Source organism: Antechinus flavipes, chromosome 6 (assembly GCF_016432865.1).
Source record: "Antechinus flavipes isolate AdamAnt ecotype Samford, QLD, Australia chromosome 6, AdamAnt_v2, whole genome shotgun sequence".
Lineage (NCBI taxonomy): Eukaryota > Metazoa > Chordata > Mammalia > Dasyuromorphia > Dasyuridae > Antechinus > Antechinus flavipes.
In genome coordinates, this window is record NC_067403.1 from 206,619,519 (window position 1) to 206,639,338 (window position 19,820).

Consider the following 19,820-nt stretch of genomic DNA (forward strand, 5'->3'; position numbering starts at 1 on the left):
AGGCACTGTGGCCCAACATTTGAATTTTGATGACCTCTTTTTTTGTTTTTTAAAATCTCCTAAAACATAAAGGTATCAATTGTTGACATCCAAGCTCATTATTTCAAAATAAGCTTGCTACTTTTCCTTTTGCCCCTGAGATGAATTATGGTTTAATTTGGACAGACATATTATCGTGGACTGAAGGCCATGACATTTTTTTTTAATGATATAGAGCTGTGCTAAGTAGTTCTTTATCTCAAGGAAATCTGGAGGGCAGATATTTCCACAAAGGCTTGCAATCTCACTGTTATTTTTCAGCTGAAGAGAGCTCCATCAGTCAGGGGCTCCATGATTTTCCTAATATATACTCATGGAGTTTAGAAACTTGAAGGAATGTGTAAGGGTCATGAGTAGTAACCCCTCCATTTGACAGATGAGGAAACTGAGGCCTTGGGGGGGGATAAGGAGTGACATGTCTAAAGCTTCAAAATAAAATGGCAGTGCCCTAGATAAAAAGTTGGACCAGACTGCCATACCATTTTATGAATGTTACCCGCACTGCTATGTATTATTAGTTGCTTTAAAGTCAGCTGCATGGAACATAGAGATCTCTGCAGAATACTTCCAAGAGAATTTTTGGTTACTTAACGCTTTTCATTAAGGAGCCCATGTGGCTTCTGAGTTAAATTCAGTCTGTGCTGTCCTACTCCTTGGTGTGAATGCTGTGCAAACTTTGTTCTTTTTACTGTCTTTAGCTTTTTAGTTTTGCTGCCTTCTATGCATGATCAGAACATGATAAAGCCTCAGAAGTTGCTTGGGGAAGTTGGTGCCCTGTTAATGAAATGGAAGGATATGTCACAAGGGATCCTTATCTATGATTAGTGTCCACACCTTGCTTTTGTTTTGAATGAGATTTAATTCTATTCATTTTATATATAATTGTGTCTCCACTGTTCATTAATTCATCCCAAGGTACAGAAGTATGATCAATAGCAGCAAAGGGAACATAGGGCTCTTCTTTAATTTAAATATACTCCTTTTCCTGATCTCCTGATGTAGTGGAAAGAGAAGACATGAGTTCAAAGGTTAACTTCATCTCTTACTTAGTACCTTAGAGACATCACTTTCTTTCTCTGGGTCTCAATGTCCTAATCTGTAAGTTAAGGAAATTGGCTTCAATGATCTCCAGATCCTTCTTGAATTAAATCTATAATCCTGTGAGATCTATTTCTTATCCCTCTCCACTTTATAACATGGGCTGGATGATCTCTAGAGGTTCCCTCGCTCTAGGGCTCCATGTTTCTGGGTTCTGCCTCTTACTAGTGTGATGTGGTACAATCCATTTTACCTTTTATGACTTTAATTTCACCTTCTGTCAATCAGAGTGTTGGATTAATCAATCTCTAAAGTTTATTTTAAATGACATGATTCAATCTAGGTGAGTTTAAAGGTACATAAGATGGCATAAATAGCTTTCTTTAATTTTTTTTTTTACTGAAACCTCTTGTTTTTAACACTATGCTCATTTTGCAATATATATCCTTAATTTTTAACAAAGGAAAGAATTAAACAAAACCAGCTAGACAAGGTAACTATGTCTAACAATGTATGCAAAATTCTATACCTGTAGTCTCCCATTTCTCTACTAAGAGGAAGGATCAGCAATTTATTACATGTTCTCTGGAGGCTGGATTGGTTATTGGTTGCTCGTTAGTGTTGTTCACCTTTATATTATTTTAGTCAGTACATATTGACTCTGTTTACTTTATTTTGGATTAGTTTGTTCAGGTTTTCCCAAATATGTCTCAGTCCTTATATTTGTAATTTCTTATGGTACAATAATACTCTACTACATTAACACAACATGGTCAGTTAACTGTTTCCCAAGCAATAGGCAGCTGCTTTGTTCTGGTCATTTGTGAATCTCATTTGTGAATTTGTCAAGATTGCACATATTGATCCAAATTCAAATCCCACCTTTGACTTTTGCTAGCTGACTGGACCCTGGTTGAATCAGTTAAGCTGTCTGAAGCTCAGTTTTCTCACATACAAAATAGATATAAAGATAACATCTACCACATAGGATTATTGTGGATGTCAAATGAGATAATGTATATAAAAATTCTGTCCTGACACCTCTTTTCTTCTCTTTCATATTCTCTCTGGGTGAATTCATCAGCTCCTAGTGATTCAATTAGCATCTCTATTCAGATGGCTCCTAGTTCTACATAGTCTCTCAGGAGCTCCAGTCCTGAATCAACCAATGCCTTTTGGACATTTCAAATTGGATGTTCCATAACTATTTCTCACTGAGCGTGTGCAAAAGAAGAACTCATCTTTCCCCAAAATGCATCTCTCTTCTACACTTCATTATTTCCATCAAGGATACCACCATCCTTCTAGTTACTCAGATTTACAACGTTGTATACCTTAGCTCATTCTCACTCTCTTCCCACCATGTCCCATTAGTTTCCATGTCTTGTCAACCTCATCTCTGCAACAGCTCTTGATTCTGTTTCCTTATCATCCCCCTCATTTACCCTATTGTTATAGCCTTCTAATTGATTTTGCTCCCTCACATCTCTCTCCTCTCTAAGCAACCCTTTATATAGCTTCCATAGCAATATTCCTAAAGAACAGGTCAACTTTGTCACTCCTCTCCTCAATAACTTCAATGGCTCCCTATGAACTCTATAACTATTGTTCTAGCAGTTAAAAACTCCAGCTTCAGCCTAACTTACTATTCTAATTATATAGTATAATAACTATATATAGTAGTTATATGCAATATATAGTATATACAATGTATAATATACGGTAGTTATATATAGTATAATAATTACTATATAACTACTATATATTGTTATTATACTCTTTGGTCTATTCAAAAGGACTTCACTGTTCCCCAGAGTTCTCACCTCTGTTCTGTTGCACAAGTTGTCTCTCATGCCTGGAATACACTCCACTCTCAACTTCTTTTTCTTTTCTTTTCTTTTCTTTTTTTTTTTTTTGGTTATAATAGCTTTTTATTTTTCAAAATACATGCAAAGATAGTTCCCAACATTCACCCTTGCAAAACCTTGTGTTCCAAATTTTTCTCCCTTCATCTCCACTCTCCTAGACAAGCAAGTAATCCAATATAGGTTAAACATGTGCAATTTGTCTAAACATATTTCCACATTTATCATGTTGCACACAAGAAACATCTGATCAAAAAGAAAAAAAATGAGAAAGAAAAAACAACAGAGGTAAACAACAACATCAAATAAAAGTAAAACACTAGGCTTTGATCCACATTCAGTCCCTAAAGTCCTCTCTCTGGAAACAGATGACTCTCTCTATCACAAATCTGTTGGAATTGGCCCGAATCACCTCATTTCAGCTTCTTTTTCTTAGAAGGCCGAATAATTTTCAAAGCTCAAGTCAAAACACCTCTTTCTACAAGAGCTCTTTCCTGATCATTCTCAGTAGTTTGTGCTTCCCCACCATCCTATTACCTCACATCTATTTTGTATATATTTATATATGCATGTTATACATATTGGCTTCCTGATAATAATATAAACTTTTTGAAGTTAGGGTCTATTTCATTTTTGGTGTTGTAACACTAGCATGTAGCACAGTGCTTGGGACAGTAGATGCTCACAAGAAAAAAAAAGTTGCTGATTAATTGATTAATTAAAAGGCTTTACAAATCTTAAAGTGCTATATATCAACTATTATGGGGGCTGTTATTATTATTGTCGTCCTAGCAGTGAAGGCCATCAGTGAATGACACTAAGAATTTTCATAGCCTTTTATAGAAAGTTGCCCAGTTTCTCTACAGCTTGAGCCTTCCCCTCTGTAAAATGGAAGCAGGGAAAAATAGACTAACTCAGAGATTTGTGCTGAAGATTAAATTTCTATTATTAATGTAAAACACTTGGTAGTTGTCAAACATTATTTCTTGTATATGTTTTCTTTAACATTGTGGTAAAGGAAAGAATGGGAATTTATTGTGAGTTGTGTGACACTTGAATATTTGTTCTTGATGGCCGCATAGTTTTGTTTTTCTCCCATGATGTCTCAACACATATTCCCTAGGGCTCCTGAAGATTTCAGGCATATTTATAGAAATGAGAGACATATCATAGACTGTTTTACATGTCTGCCTAGTTTATGAATTTTCAGTGAAATTTGCTATCATTATTAATAAATCCCATGCTTTTGTCTTCTGTCATTGGGTAGATGTATCCAATTTGGATTGTATGCAAAGGAACTGTTTCAGCATTTGTATCAGTAATAATTATCAGCTTAGTATATTGTTACAACATGTTTGGAGAGTAGCTTTATAAAAATAACAAGGCTGTGGAATATATCAAGATGAAGACAGCTCAGTTGATCATATTTATTACTGATAGGGGTGTTATAAATATACCACTCTGTGCTGTAACATTTTAGTATGTCTCAAAAAGTCAGACCCAATTTGAAATAATAATCTCTGACAGTCTTGGCTTTGAAGATTCGCTGCTGCACTCTCAAACTTGGGATTTTTTTTAATGTGTGACTCGAACATAAAAACCAGACCTGTACAGAGTGCAAAATGCCCACCCTGTTTCTGAATTTCAAAGAATGCAGTGAGAGTCCTTTGGGTAAATTAAAGACAATTGGAAACTATGCCTTCCTGCCTTTGTTGGAAGGTCATTCAGAGTCCACCTCCTGATTTCTGGGGTAGATCACTTATTGGAAGTAATGTGGATTTTTAAGGGAAAGGAAGAAAAAAGGGAGAGAGAGAGGAGTTGGAGAGAGAGAGAAAGAGAGGAAGGGAGAAAGAAAGGGGAGAAAGAGAGAGAGGGGGAAGAAAGAGAGAGAGAGAGAAAGAGAAAAAGAAAGAGAGAGAGAGAGAGAGAGAGAGAGGGGGGGGAGAAGGGAGGGCTGGGGAGAGGAGGGAGGGAGAGAGAGAGGAAAGGAAGAAAGGAAGGAAGGAAAACAAAGGAAGAAAAATAAATGGAGAAAGTTAAGAAGAAAAAGAGGGAAAAATAAAAAAAAATCGAGAATGAACAGGAGCGGAACCTGCTTTTGATAGAATCAAGCTGACTTCCATTTGGAAAGGATTTTGGGTCTCATCTTTGAGAGACAGCTAGCAGGATTTTTCTCCATCACCCACCTCATGACACTTAGCTGGATTCCATCCATTCTTTGGCTGATTGATCATGCCATGGACAAATGTTAATTGTTTTCATCAACGCTTTCCAATCATGAGTATTTTTTCATCTCTTACCTAGAGCTCACCTTCTCTTTCAGTGACTTATTTATCTTCCAACAGTCTTTTAAAGGCCACCTTGACCATTCTGTCACCTTGACAAACTCAAGAAATAAGTTAAAGTGATATTCACTAGTGGGGGTGGGATAACTAGAAAGGGGAAGAGGTTTAGGGTTTTATGTGTGTATGTGTGTGACCACCTAAAATCTTATTTTTTTTAAAAGAAAGCTACCAAAATATCATTACTTTGGATTGTAAAGTATTATGACTGTTCTTGAAAAGAATGCCTTCTTTCTGTGAATGATTTTATTTATTGCCATGTTCTCAACTTTTACCTTTATACATATATACTCAGAAATAGTTTTGATTTCTTTCAGTCAATTTCAAGGTATTTCTAATGTGGGATCATCTGTTTTTACCCCATGATCAAAGAATTTTACTCCTCTCAAAATGATTAAGGACCATTTCACATTTTTGATTGATTAATAGATTGATTCATTCAGTCCAACTGTTTAAGCTGTCTGTAATTATAATAATTTGGGTGGAGGTAGGAAAGGCATCCTCACACTTATTAGTACTTGTTTCATTCTGTTTTTATATTCTTAGTGCCTGGCATAGCACTATATGAGATGCTTAATAAGTGTTTGATTGCTGACTCCCAAATCAATATCTCCAAACTCCCTTGTGAGCTCTATACCTACTTTTTCAACCTCTTATAAACTATTTTTGCCAGGATGTTCTAAAGAGATCTCAAAGTTGACATAGCTAAGAAAAAGCTTATTGTTTGCCCCAAAACTCACTCTTCTTGAGTTCAATTTTATTAAGCCTTAGCCTATGTTTGCAATTTAAATCTAGTTCTTCCTTTTCCCTTACCCTATAACTCTTCATTTCCAGATCTTGTTAATTCTGCCTTCATAATATTTGATGTTAATTATTTCTTTTCTATTTCCATTACCAGCAGGTATGCATGTATACATACATACATATTTAAAACCTTGGTAATAAATATATACATGTGTATATATATGAAGACTAGATTACATGTATATGTATATGCATGTTGAGCAAGTCACTTAAGTTTGCCTTACTCTATTGGAGAAGGAAATGACAAAGCACTTCAGTATTCTTGTCAAGAAAATCCCAATGATAGTATGGTCCATAGGGTCATGAGAGTCATGTACAACTGAATGAGTGAACAACAACAACAATATACATGTATTTTTATTACCAGTAGTATCACTGCCTTAAAATTTTCTTCACCTCCATTCTCTTCTTCCATCCATCCAGTGACAATCTACCCTTCATATTGATAGGACAATGACCTTTCTTATATATATGTCTCATCATGGACACATGGACTTTAGAGCAAATAGGGATATTAGAGGTCATCTCACTTCAACCCCTTCACTTTATAGCTTGTGTTCTGTTCTATGAAACATTTTTAGCATCTCTCTTGTCCTTGTTCATCATTTAAGACCTTCTGTGATCTAGTACTAAAGTCTCTTTAAAGGGTTATCTCATAATATATACTGACATAGACTTCCAGGTGACCTGGATTACTCTGTGTATATAGCCATTCCTTACCCACTTTAGCCTCCATGTCTTTGCTTGCATTGTTTGTATTCTGAAACTATAGTCCAACTGGAATGTTAGCTCTTTTGTGAAACCTCTGACTTCCCCCCAGTTGACAAACACCTTCCTTTTACATATCACAATATGTAATTTTCCAATCTTTGGATGCATTTATCATGTTAGAACTTTGCATTATAATCATCTATATGAACCATGTTCCAGTTAAGAATAGGGATTGGGCAATGACAAGACACAAAGTTGGTATTCTCTGTGAGGAAGAGAGAAGGTTAGTTTAGCTAGACTATATAAACTGTAAGGAGGATATTATAATATAATTGAGTAGAAGGTAAAAGTTGGGACCAAATTAGGAAAGTCTTTAAAAGACAAACATAGAAATTTGTAATTTTGTTTATACTTTAGAATTATACAAGGCAATATATTTAAAGCACTAATTTATAATCCATTTAGCACTATATAAATGCCAGTTATCATTATTATTGCCATAATTATTAATATTATTAATATATCCTAGAGAAAAGCCATTGAATTTAAGATAGGAAGACTGTCAGATCCTATGCTTAAGGAAAATTACTTTGACAGCTGTGTTAAGTTTGAGTTAGTAGAGAGACTTGAAGCATGAACTGATTGGGAAGCTATTCCAAAGTCTAGGTAAGAGATGATGAGGACCTGAATGAAGGTGGTATTTTTGTGAGCAGAGAAAAAAGGTCTGATATAAGAGATGTAAAGGTATAAATAGTAAAACTTGGCAATGGATTGGATATGTGAGGTGAAGAAGAATGAGGAATTGAGGATCATGCTGAGTTTGTGAATCTATGAGAACTGAATAAGGATAATAGCCTTGAACAGAAATAGGGAAATTTGCTAAGATCGTTTTGGGGATAGATTAAACAGGTTATTTTAGATGTGTTGACTTCTTGATGTCTGGGACATGAAATGCATTTCAAAATGTCCAGTGGTTGGTGATGGATATATCACCAAGAAAGAAACTAGAGTTACATATATAGATCTGTAGGTCATTTTAATTTCTTCAGGCACTGAGGAAGACTTGAGGTCAGATCTGGCTTCAGACATGTTCTAGCTGTGTGACCCTGACAAGTCACTTAACTTCAATTTCTTCATCTGTAAAATGAGCTGGGGAAAGAAATGGCAAACCACCCTAGTATCTTTGCCCAAAAAACCCCACATGGCATCACAAAGGGTTAAATACCAACCACAGGTCATTTGCATAGACACGATAATTTAATAATAGCAATTAATGAGGTGACTTAACTGAGAGTTTATAAAGAGAAGAGAAGCAGCTGAAGGAGGGAATCTTGGGGAACACCTAATTAGAAGGCATGGTATAGAAGAAGAGTCAGGGAAAAAAGAAGGAAAACCAGGAGATAGCATCATAGAAATATAGAGAGCAGAAGCTATTAGTAGGGGGCGATTGGAGTGTAAAATGCAGTGGAAGGTCAAGAAAGATGAGGACTAGAAAGTCTATCAGATAAGGCAGTTAAGTGATCCTAGAAGAGGAGACAGTAAGCAGAGGAGAGAAAGTCTGCGTGAGATAGAAAATCCTTTAGGGAGGAGTAAAGGATTGCCTTGTTGCTATTGGGTCCAACTAAGGTTAAATAACATAATTTGTAGTGAGCCCAGTGAGTAAGGTTGTGTGAGTTCCTCCAGCATGTGAATAAGAAAGGGTGGGAGGGGAAGGGATGATTGATATGAATGAAAGAATGTTTACTACAGGTCAGACACAGTACTAAGGACAAATTTAACTTAGTCTTTAGCTGGGGGAGACGACACATCTAGATGTGGGGTTAACAGAAGGTAAGACGTGGAATGGAATAACCATCACAAAAGCAAAGATAGCAGTGATTTCAATGGTCCTCTGTTATGGGCCAGAACTCTGAACTTGAAACAAAGGATTCTTACAAGGTATTAAGTCAGTGGAATTGATGGAGACAATAGTTATCTAATTTATTATCTAATTTAGCATGGCTTAGTATGATTGATTTAATCCCACAAGGAGATGTTATGGGCCAGAACTTGAAACAAGGTACTAAGTGGAATTGAGGAGACAGTGGTTAAATCTAGTTTAGCATTGATTTAATCCTACAATAAATAATGGTGTCCTAGTGATATAATGATTGGTGTGTGCTCAGTGTGGAGTATATAAGGGAGAAGCTCTCAGGGCCAGAAAGACAGGTCCACTAGAAGCTCTCAGAGGCTGAGACAGATTCATTCCATCGTCCACCTTTGTGGTGGCTGGAGGCTGAAGCACAAACCTTTGGACAGGAGAGATTCAGAGGGCAGAGAAGGAGGCAGGAGCTCAAGCTTGTAGAACCAAGTTGAGAGATAGGCCTGTAAGAAAGCTAACAGGGCCCTAAGAAAGGAGACAAGACTTGGAAAGAGACAATAAAGGATTTGGACTTTAACCCCTAGCTGCACTCCTAGTGATTACTGAACTGAAGCGAAGGCTGTCTCCAAAGACCCCAAGAAAACTCAATAAGAGAACATTACAGTCCTCCTAGAGAAAGACAGGGAAGGAGTAAGGAGAGTTGAAGTACAATCACCCAGATAGGACAACCTGGGAATGCAGAGCCAAGGTGTTCAGTTCCTTCCATCAATAGGATGTGGTGGGAGTTAGCCAAATTTGGACTTTAGAAAAGGATCAATAGTGATATGACCAGGGCCCAAGAGTAGAGGGTAGTGTGGTTAAATTGATGAATTTTCAGATTAATATTGAGAAAGTAAAGTCGTAACTGGGAGAAAGTTCTAAAAGTTAGAGGAGTCGATTTGTACCTCACCGGAAGAAGCAACTTAAATACTACCTATTCCTGAAGGAGCTCTTTACCTCAATCCAGGTCAACTCCTCAGAATATTAGTTTCTTGCCATAGTCATAACAGAGGAAAATATATAATTTGTAAGTGACTAATGAAAATAAAGATGTAATTTTTCTCACCATTCATGTTCATGGACACTTTGAAATCTGTCCTTGGACATACCTACTGGGTCTATGTGGATTTAAAATCAAGAACCCTGGTTCTATAGAAAGCTTTTCTTGATTTACTGTCCTTTCTTCATCATAGCCTTATATTTCTCAATGTTTTTATTGTTTTTATAAAAACAGATCTATTGGGCCATTTACATAAAAAGAGTCATAGTCCCTTTCCCTTAATGGTGAGCTCATTCAACTTGACTTTCATTTCTCTTAGCTTCTCTAAGTGGAAACTTTTTTTATTTAATTAAGATTTTCCTTTCCTTTTTTTTTTTTTGAAGGAATAAATGTTTTGAGATTGATTGTCTTCTATAAAGTCCTGCCATTATTTCTCTTAAGCTTTACTAAGAGAATTAAAGCAGTTAACATATGATATGGAAACTCATTGAAAGGAAGCATTGAGATGTCTGCTTCTCTTTACAAAAATATACATATAAATATTCACTGGATATTAACAAAAGGATGACAAAAATGCCAAATGACAGGTACCTGTTTTGTATAAACTACATTTGAAATATAAAAAAAGAAGCAATTAAGATCAAATTTTTGGTATTTTCAGAAATTAAAAAATTCTTATCAATAGTTGATAGTCAAATCTCTTCACTTCTCTAGGACTTAATTTCCTTATTTGTAAAATGATCCCTCAAGTCCCTTACAATTTTGTTTACAATGCTATATTCTTATTGCATAAATAGTATGCTCACCCAGTGTTTGGCTGTTGGAAACTGACCTTTGGGGTGCTGGTGGCACTGACCATTCTTTTTACTTTATTATAGAGAGCAGCAGAATCAGTCATTCTATTATTCATGCATCAGACAAATTTCTGAAATCTTGCTATTAAAACTCTAGTGGTGCAGCATACCTCCAGGGAGGCTGCTGAATTTCCCTGAAGCCTTTTTGGAGTAGCTGTTGTAGCTGTGCAAATTTTAAAATAGGAGAGTGACTCTGTGAGCCAGGCTTCTGAATTTATGAGTTTCAAAGACACTCATTAAATTTGTATTTCTTTTTTCTTTGTGGCAGACTCATCCTGCATGGAAAAACTACTTTCAAAAGACTGGAAGGAGAAAATGGAAAGATTAAATGCCAGTGAGCTTCTTGGAGAAATTAAAGGTAGGAGATGCAAAATATCAAATGTACCAATGCCGATATGTTGTTGTGGGTATCAAAATGATTGCTGAATACAAGGAAATATTTATCTTGGACTTAGTCAAGTCAATAAGCATTGAGTAAGGAACCTACTATGTGCTAGGTACTATACTAATAAGCATTGAGGATACAAAGAAAGACCAAAAAATAAACCCTGCTCTCAAGAAACTCACAATCTAATGGAGTGTAAGCCCATTCTTTGGGCTAACTTATGGGTCTTTTATATAACAGAAAACTCTTGAATGTTATAACTTGAAAAAGACAAATACTCTTTCCTAGACTATAAACATTTTACTCACATGCTTACTGATTGACCTATGTCTCCTTCTTGACTAATATCCTTGTTGATTCATTCAGTGTAAGAGTTATTGTTTATGAAGTTAGAGAATAAAGAGATTTATAGATCTAGAATAAGAAGGACCTGGATGTTGATCTTACTGCTAGACACTTGTTAGTTCTTTGATGAGAAATCACTTTAAATTCTCTTAAGAATCAGAGTATTTGTGAAATGGGGATAGTAATATCTGTAGTGCATATCCCACGTGATTGTAGTGAGATTCAAGGTGATAGGTAAAAAGTACTTTATGTAGAATATGAGTGCTAGCTATTATTGGATGGTACAGTAGAAGAAGCTCTAGCTTTGCTCAGAGGCCCTGAATGGAAACCCTGGATCAACCACTTGAGGCCTGTGTTGAAATCAATTCACAAGGATCTCAGTTTCCTCAATTATAAAATGAAAAATTTGGATTAGATGACTTTTTAGGTTCAGTTGTAGTTTTCAAGCTGGAAGTGATCTCAGAACTCTCCATCTTCTCACCATTTTATATCATAGAGAAAACACAGAGATTTTTCCAAAGTTATGTGTCTGAGGTGAGATTGGCAATGTATGGGACAAAGTTCATGGGCTTCATGGTTTTAGGCAGATGAATGTCTCTATCTTTTAAATCCCCATTTAAAAAACTCCTTAAGGCTCGTTACTGAATGTGTACCATTAAATTTTTTTTGAACTTTTATTGCTACCTTTTAAAAATTTCACTGTCACTATCATGTACCAGTAAACCTCCAATAGAATTCTTCCTTTTAACAACAAAACATAGTTAAACAAAAGAAACCATTTAATCCAATAATGTATGCAATATTCTATGCTTTTAGTTCATTCCTTTCCTATCACATTTTACCATCTGTCTTCTGGAACTAAAATGATTTGTTGAGAATATCAGATAAGATAATATTTGTAAAGTCCTTAGCACAATATCTGGCATACAGTAGGCATTTAATAAATACTTGTGGCTTTCCTTTCTCTTCCCCTCCCCATTGCACTTAATATGAATTCTGATGTATTTTAGAGTTATTTTAATTCATAATAATGTTTTATTGTGTTATTTTGATCTTGCCTTATTCATTTTGAATCAGTTCATAGAATTTATTCCATATTTCTTGGAATTCCTCATCTCTGCTATTTCTTGGGATATAATAATATTCTGTTCCATTCATACCACAATTTGTTTAGTCATTCCTTGATTGGTAGTTAGCCATTTTGTTTTTCTCATTCCCAGTAGTGAGTTCAGTGGGTTAAAGGATATGAACAGTTTAGTGACTTATTTGGCAGAATTTCAAATTATTATTTTCAGAAAATTTGGTCCAGTTAACGCACCAAAAGAGTGTTAATTTGATGTATTTTCCATGAAACAAATTCAACTGATTTGATTGTGATAGGAAGGTTGGACCTAACCATGGTTTTCATCTTTGATATTATGCTCTTCTTGGGTTCTGAGTCAGCATGAGCCATAACACTGGACCATCAGAGACCACTATAAATACTTCTACTCACCCTAATGATGATATAACCTCAAAGTAGCAATCACACCACACCACCCACCTCCATTGGTTCTTTGTTCTTCTCTCAATCTACTTACTTTTAAACAAATTTTGATTTTTTTCTTATCAGTTTCTTTTCCAAGTATATCATTCCCCCTTCCCTACCCAAAGGGCCAGCCTTCTAATAAAGCATAAAAAAGAGAGAAAATAAAAAGTATTTGAGCCAAATTAACCAATACATCAACTAAGTCTAACAGGAATGAGGAAAGGTGCATTTTATCATATCTTATTTCGGGGCCTGAGCTTGGTTCAGTGTTTAGTTTTGTTGTTGGAATTGTTCTTTCCCTTTTTACTTCCATTATCATCATCATATACATTGTTTGTCCAGTTCTGCTTGCTTTAACTTTGCCTCTATCCTTCTGTCTTTCCAATGTCTTTATTTCTTCATTGTCATCATTTATTATGGTAGAAAAATATTTTAAATATATTCATGTACCATGATTTATTTAGACATTCTTAAAAAGATGGGAATGCTTTGCTATCATGAAAGGATTGCTATGGTATATGCTTTGATATATATGGACCCTAAATTCTTTCTTTTACCTCCTTGAAATATTTAACCAGAGAATTAATGAAAAAGAATGCCAATGAAGGTGGCCTATCTGCACCAGACCTAAAATTATATTTTAAAGCAGCAGTCATCAAAACCATTTGGTACTGGCTAGTCGATCAGTGGAATAGGCACAGGACAAAATAGTCAATGACTATAGCAATCCAGTGTTTGACAAACCCAAAGACTCCAGATTTTGGGATAAGAACTCACTATTTGATAAAAAAAAAAAAACTGCTGGGAAAATTGGAAACTAGTATGGAAGAAACTAGGCATTGACCCACACCTAACACTGTATACCAAGATAAGGTCGAAATGGGTTCATGATCTAGACGTAAAGAGTGATATTATAAGCAAATTAGAAGAATATCGGATAGTTTGCCTCTCAGATCTGTGGAGAAGGAAGAAATTTGTGACCAAAGAAGAACTGGAGCTCATTATTGAACACCAAATAGATAATTTTGATTACATTAAGTTAAAAAGTTTTTGTTCAAGCAAAACAAATTTCAGATAAGATTAGAAGGGAAGCAATAAATTGGAAAAACATTTTTACATTCAAAGGTTCTGATAAAGGCCTCATTTCTAAAATATATAGAGAACTGACTCAAATTTATAAGAATCCAAGTCATTCTCCAACTGACAAATGGTCAAAAGATATGAACAGACAATTTTCAGATAAAAAAATTGAAACTATTTCTAGTCATATAAAAAAGTACTCTAAATAACCATTGATCAGAGAAATGCAAATTAAGACAACTCTGAGATACCACTTCACACCTGTCAGATTATCTAAGATGACAGGAAAAGAGAATGACAAATGTTGGAGGAGATATGGGAAAATTGGACACTGATGAATTATTGATGGAATTGTGAATGGATCCAACTATTCTGGAGAGCAGTTTGGAACTATGCTCAAAAAGTTATCAAACTGTGCAGACCTTTTGACCCAGCAGTGTTTCTACTGGATTTATACCCCAAAGAGATCTTAAAGGAGAAAAAAATGTGCAAAAATGTTTGTGGCAGGTCTTTTTGTAGTGGCAAGAAACTGGAAACTGAATGTATGCCCATCAGTTGGAGAATGGTTGAATAAATTGTGGTATATGAATATTATGGAATATTATTGTTCTGTAAGAAATGACCAGCAGGATAATTTCAGAAAGGCCTGGAGAGACTTACATGAACTGATGCTAAGTAAGCAGAACCAGGAGATCATTATACATGGCAATAGCAAGATTATACAATGATCAATTCTGATGGACTTGGATCTCTTCAACAATTAGATGATTGAGACCAGTTCCAATAGTTTTGTGATGATGAAAGCCATCTACCCCTAGGTAGGTGAGCTATTTAACTTCTCAGTGGCCTGGACAGCTCTTTAATGTTATGAATTGCTCTTCTGCATTGATAAAAAGGATTTTTACACCAAGAATACCTAATACTTATTAAGTAACAGTGGTCTAGCCTAAAATAAAGGGAAAGGGTGAAAGAGGAAACTCCGTTGATTTGAGCAGTTAGTGAAAAAGAAAAAAAAAGCTTTATTTTTTCAAACTAGCAATTCATTTCCAATTTAATAAGCATTTATGACCTCTGTAGGCACAAAATGGACTCTTCTTTTTCCTTATCTATTGAGTGGAATAAAATTGTGAATGAAGTACTTTACATTCAAAATCTCTAAGATGTGAAATATTATAATGATGACCAGGTTGCTAGAGTATCTATTTCTTACACTCTTGGTGTGGATACTCTCTTCCACAGTGCAGACGGGCAACTTGTCTGTGAGTTGATAGGTTTAGGGAGTTGCCTAGGGTCACTGAGAGGTGAAATTACTTGTCATAGAGCTTTTTTGTCTCAGAAGCAGGACTTGGCCCTAGACCTTCTTGGCTTCAAGGCTATTGTAATATGACTATTATGCGTGTCGTCTCTCATAATTAATAATAGTAATAATATCTTACCATTTCCTGACACATAGGATTTCCGACATTTGTAGTACTCTTCAGTATATGATACTATAATTGTTATGTACTGAAAAGCCAGTGAGAGCTAAGCTAATGTATAGCTTAGATGAGGTTATAGACATGGTTAAACAAAACAATTAGAAAGAGCAATTATAATAAAGTAATAGAACTTGTCTTAGAATATTATGTTCATTCCTGGGAATTCCATTTTAAATTAGACTTTGGAGAAGTTGGAGCACATCTTAGAAGAATGTGATCAGGATAGGGACTTGAACACATGCCATACAGGGGAAATCTAACAGTCAATAAACAAGCATTTATTTATTTATTTTTCTTTTTTAAATTTATTTTTAACACACCTTGCTTTGTGAATCATGTTGTGAGAGAAAAATCAGAGCAAAAGGGAAAAAAACATGGGAAAGAGAAAAAACAAAACAAAAAAGAAGTGAACATAACATGTGTCGATTTACATTCAATATCCTTAGTTCTTTTTTTCTGGATGCAGATGAAATTTTCTGTCCAAAGTCTATTGGGATTGCTTTGAATCATTGAACCACTGCGAAGAACCAATTATCATATTTATCATTGCCCATTCTTGCTGTTATTGTGTACAATGTTGTCCTGGTTCTGCTTGTTTCACTCAGCATCAGTTCCTGTAAATCTTTACAAGCCTTTCTAAAATCAGCTCGTTCATCATTTTTTATAGAGCAATAATATCTATTGTCTTCATATATACAACTTGTTCAATCATTCCCCAATTGATGGACATCTACTTATCTTCCAATTTGTTGCTATCACAAAAAGAGCTGCTACAAACATTTTTGCACAGTGGGTCCTTTTTCTTCTTTTATGATTTCTTGGGGATATAAACCCAATAATGGCACTGCTGGTCAAAGGGCATGGACACTTTTATGGCCTTTTGAGCATAGTTGCAGATTGCTCTCTGGTATGGTTGAATCATTTCACAATTCTACCAACAATGCATTAGTGTCCCAGTTTTCCCACATCCCTTCTAACACTTATCATTATCTTTTCCTGTTATTTTAGCCAATCTGAGAGGTGTGAAATGAGGTGAGATGAGGTGGCTCAGAGGATTTCTTCATATAACTATAGTTTCATATAATTTAGTTTCATCATCTGAAAATTGTCTATTCCATATACTTTGACCATTTATCAATTGGGGAATGATTTGTAGTCTTCTAAATTTGACACAGTTCTTTTTATATTTTAGAAATGAAACCTTTATTAGAACTACTAGTGGTTAAGATTTTCCCCCAGATTTATACTTCCCTTTTAATCTTGTTTCTGTTGATTTTGTTTGTGCAAATCCTTTTTAATTTAATGTAATCAAAGTTCTTTTTGCCCTTCATAATGTTTTCTAGTTCTTAGGTCATAAATTCCTCCCTTCTCCAAAGATCTGATAGGTGAATTATCTATTGTTCTTCTGATTTATTTATGGTATCATCCTTTATGTCCAAATCATGTATCCATTTTGACCTTATTTTGATATGGGGTGTGAAGTGTAGGTTCATGCCAAGTTTCTGATATTTTCCAGTTTTTCTAGCAATTTCTGTCAGATATGAGTTCTTATTCCAGAAGCTGGAGTTTAGGTCTTTATCAAATACTACATTGCCATAGGTCTTGATTATTGTGTCATGTGTATCTAATCTATTCCATTGACCCATCACTCTATTTCTTAGCCAGTGCCAAATGGTTTTTATTGACTGCTGCTTTATAAGAAAGTTTTAGGTTTGGTACTGTTAAGGCACCATCCTTTCTATTTTTTTTCATTAATTCTCTTGATATTCTTGACCTTTTATTTTTCCAGATGAATTTTGTTATTATTTTTTCTAGTTCTATAAAATAATGTTTTGGCAGTTTGATTGATATGGCACTGAACAAGTAGATCAATATAGTTTGTCATTTTTATTATATTAGCTCGGCTTAGCCATGAACAATTGATATTGTTCCAATTGCTTAGATCTGAATTTATTTGTAAGAGAAGTGTTTTGTAATTGTGTTCATATAGTTCTTTGGTTTGTTTTGGCAGGTAAACCCCCAAATATTTTATTTTATCTATAGTAATTTTAAATGGAATTTCTTTTTTCTTTCTCTTGCTGATGGGCTTTGTCAGTAATATATAGAAATGCTGAATATTTGTGTGAGTCTATTTTATATCTTACAACTTTTCTAAAGCTGTGAATTGTTTCCAGTAGGTTTTTGGATGATTTTCTAGGATTCTCTGAGTATATCATTATATCATCTGCAAAGAGTGATGGTTTTATTTCCTCATTGCCTATTCTAATTCCTTCAATTTCTTTTTTTTATTGCTAAAGCCAGCATTTTTAGTATAATATTGAATAATAGTGGAGATATATGGACATCCTTGTTTCACTCCTGATCTTATTGGAAATGCATCCAGATTTTCTCCATTACAAAAATAATGCTTGCTGTAGATTTTAGATAGATATTGCTTATTATTTTAAGGAAAACTCCCTTTATCCCTATGTTCTCTAATGTTTTTAATGGAAATGGGTTCTGTATTTTATCAAAAGTTTTTTCTTCACCTATTGAGATTACCATATGATTCCATAGAGATTGATCTGTAATTTTCTTTCTCTGTTTTGGCTCTTTCTGGTTTAGGTATCAGTGCCATTTTTGTCTCTTAGAAGGAATTTGATAATACTCCTTCTTTACCTATTATCCAAATAATTTGTGTATTGGAATTAGTTGTTCTTTAAATGTTTGTTAGAATTCACTTATGAATCCATCTGGCCCTGAAGATTTTTTCTTAGAGAATTCACTAATGATTTGTTCAATTTGTTTTTCTAAAATGGGACTATTTAAGTAATTTATTTCTATAATTTAGCTTGAGCAATTTATATTTTTGTAAATATTCATCCATTTCAGTTAGATTGTCAGACTTGCTGCCATACAGTTGGGCAAAATAGTTCCTAATTATTGCTTTGATTTCTTTTTCATTGGTGGTAAGTTCAACAAGCATTTAGTAATTGCCAACTATGTGCCTGTTAGTGAATTTGCCCTGCTAATTGCTAACTGTGTGACCTTGGGGAAGTAACTAATCTTTAATAAATAGGTCTCCCTTTTCTTATCTGTAGAATGAGGAACTTGGGGGCTTTGGAAAGAGGATATATGGCCTCTGAAGACCCCTGTAGTTCTAAATTGATGATTCTATGATTATTTAAAGATTTAAAGAACTTCGGATGTTTATCTTGGAGATGATTAGGTCTATGGAACATATTATAGCTATCTTCAAGTATTTAAAACTAAGAGATTAGATTTCTTCTATGTGATTCTTGAAGGCAGAGGGCAGCACATTTAGGCTTGTTGTCAAGCAATAACCACTATAGCTATCTAAAAGAAAATTGTTTCAGATATGGATGGTCACTTAGATCCCTTCATATTGAAATTCAGCAATTCCACAATTGAATGAGGCAGAATTCTTGACAGGTAGTGAGTTCCCCATCATTGAAATAGTAAGTTGAGCTATTATGATTTTTGTAGGAAAAAATTCTTGCTTTGGGGAGAAGGTTGAGTTGGATGGTCTCAGAGTTCCTTCTAACAACAGAATTCAGTGATTCTTAGTTATATATATATACATATATATATTAAATATATGTACTAAATAAATATATACACTAAATATGTAGTTTTCTGTTTGTAGTTTCCATATTATTTGTTTTTAGTATGTCATGGGGATTGTGACTCTCTTTCCTTTCCCCTATTTATTTGTATATAATGGTCCCAGAAGTGATAATCACGTACTGTGAAGTAGAAACATAGTAAGAGGTAAGGCGGAAGGGGGTCAGACATGTGAGCTCCTCTCTGCCTGATGGTGGTATGGATGGAGACTTTGGGGGTGTGGGTTATACGTTAGGGGAAGAAAATTGCTGGTTAGGTTTCTCCTGCTTTCCCCGGACTTGGGCAGTAGAAGAGAAGATGCCGTTACTTAGGAGCCACTCCCAAAGGCAGAGATGACTCGGCCACTTTTCTTCAGACCACCAGCGTTCTCCCCGTGCCCCGAAGGGTGGGGCCCCACCCTTCATGGTTTCTGTTGGGGAGAACCTCAGTGAGTCTCCTCCCTGTTCCCTTGCACACATGGCCCTCTGTGCCTGGGCTGGCATCTTTATGGTGGGAAGGCGCCTCCCTGGGCAGCTTGCCAGGAAAACAGGAACGCTAGCTGTACCCGTAGCACAAACTGTTTCTACTCATGTTTGTCAAACATACAGATGATAAGAGGGGTGAAAAAATAATTATGTGATACAGACCAAATAAGGAAAATAGTGTTTTCTTTCCTCGGACATTGATGATTAATTACATCAATATTTACATTGAAGCTTCAAGGTGGGATATGCTTCTTAGGTATGCTCAGCAAAGTAGCACAGAGAATGGAGGTTTTCTTCTTAATAGAGGAAAGAGAACGAAAAACTGTGCTTTTTCGTGTACTATTTTTCACTTTTATAAGCAAA

At 35.1% G+C, this 19,820-nt stretch overlaps 1 protein-coding gene across 14 annotated transcripts in view; it reads left to right on the plus strand.

The window, feature by feature from the left end:
- SOX6 (SRY-box transcription factor 6) overlaps window positions 1–19,820 on the plus strand; it is a 538,119-nt gene that overhangs the window by 260,031 nt on the left and 258,268 nt on the right. For all 14 annotated transcript variants that reach the window (XM_051967575.1, XM_051967573.1, XM_051967571.1 and 11 more), the window contains one exon: window positions 10,822–10,911. In XM_051967575.1, coding sequence (XP_051823535.1) covers window positions 10,822–10,911 — 90 coding nt within the window. The remainder of the gene's footprint in view (window positions 1–10,821; window positions 10,912–19,820) is intronic.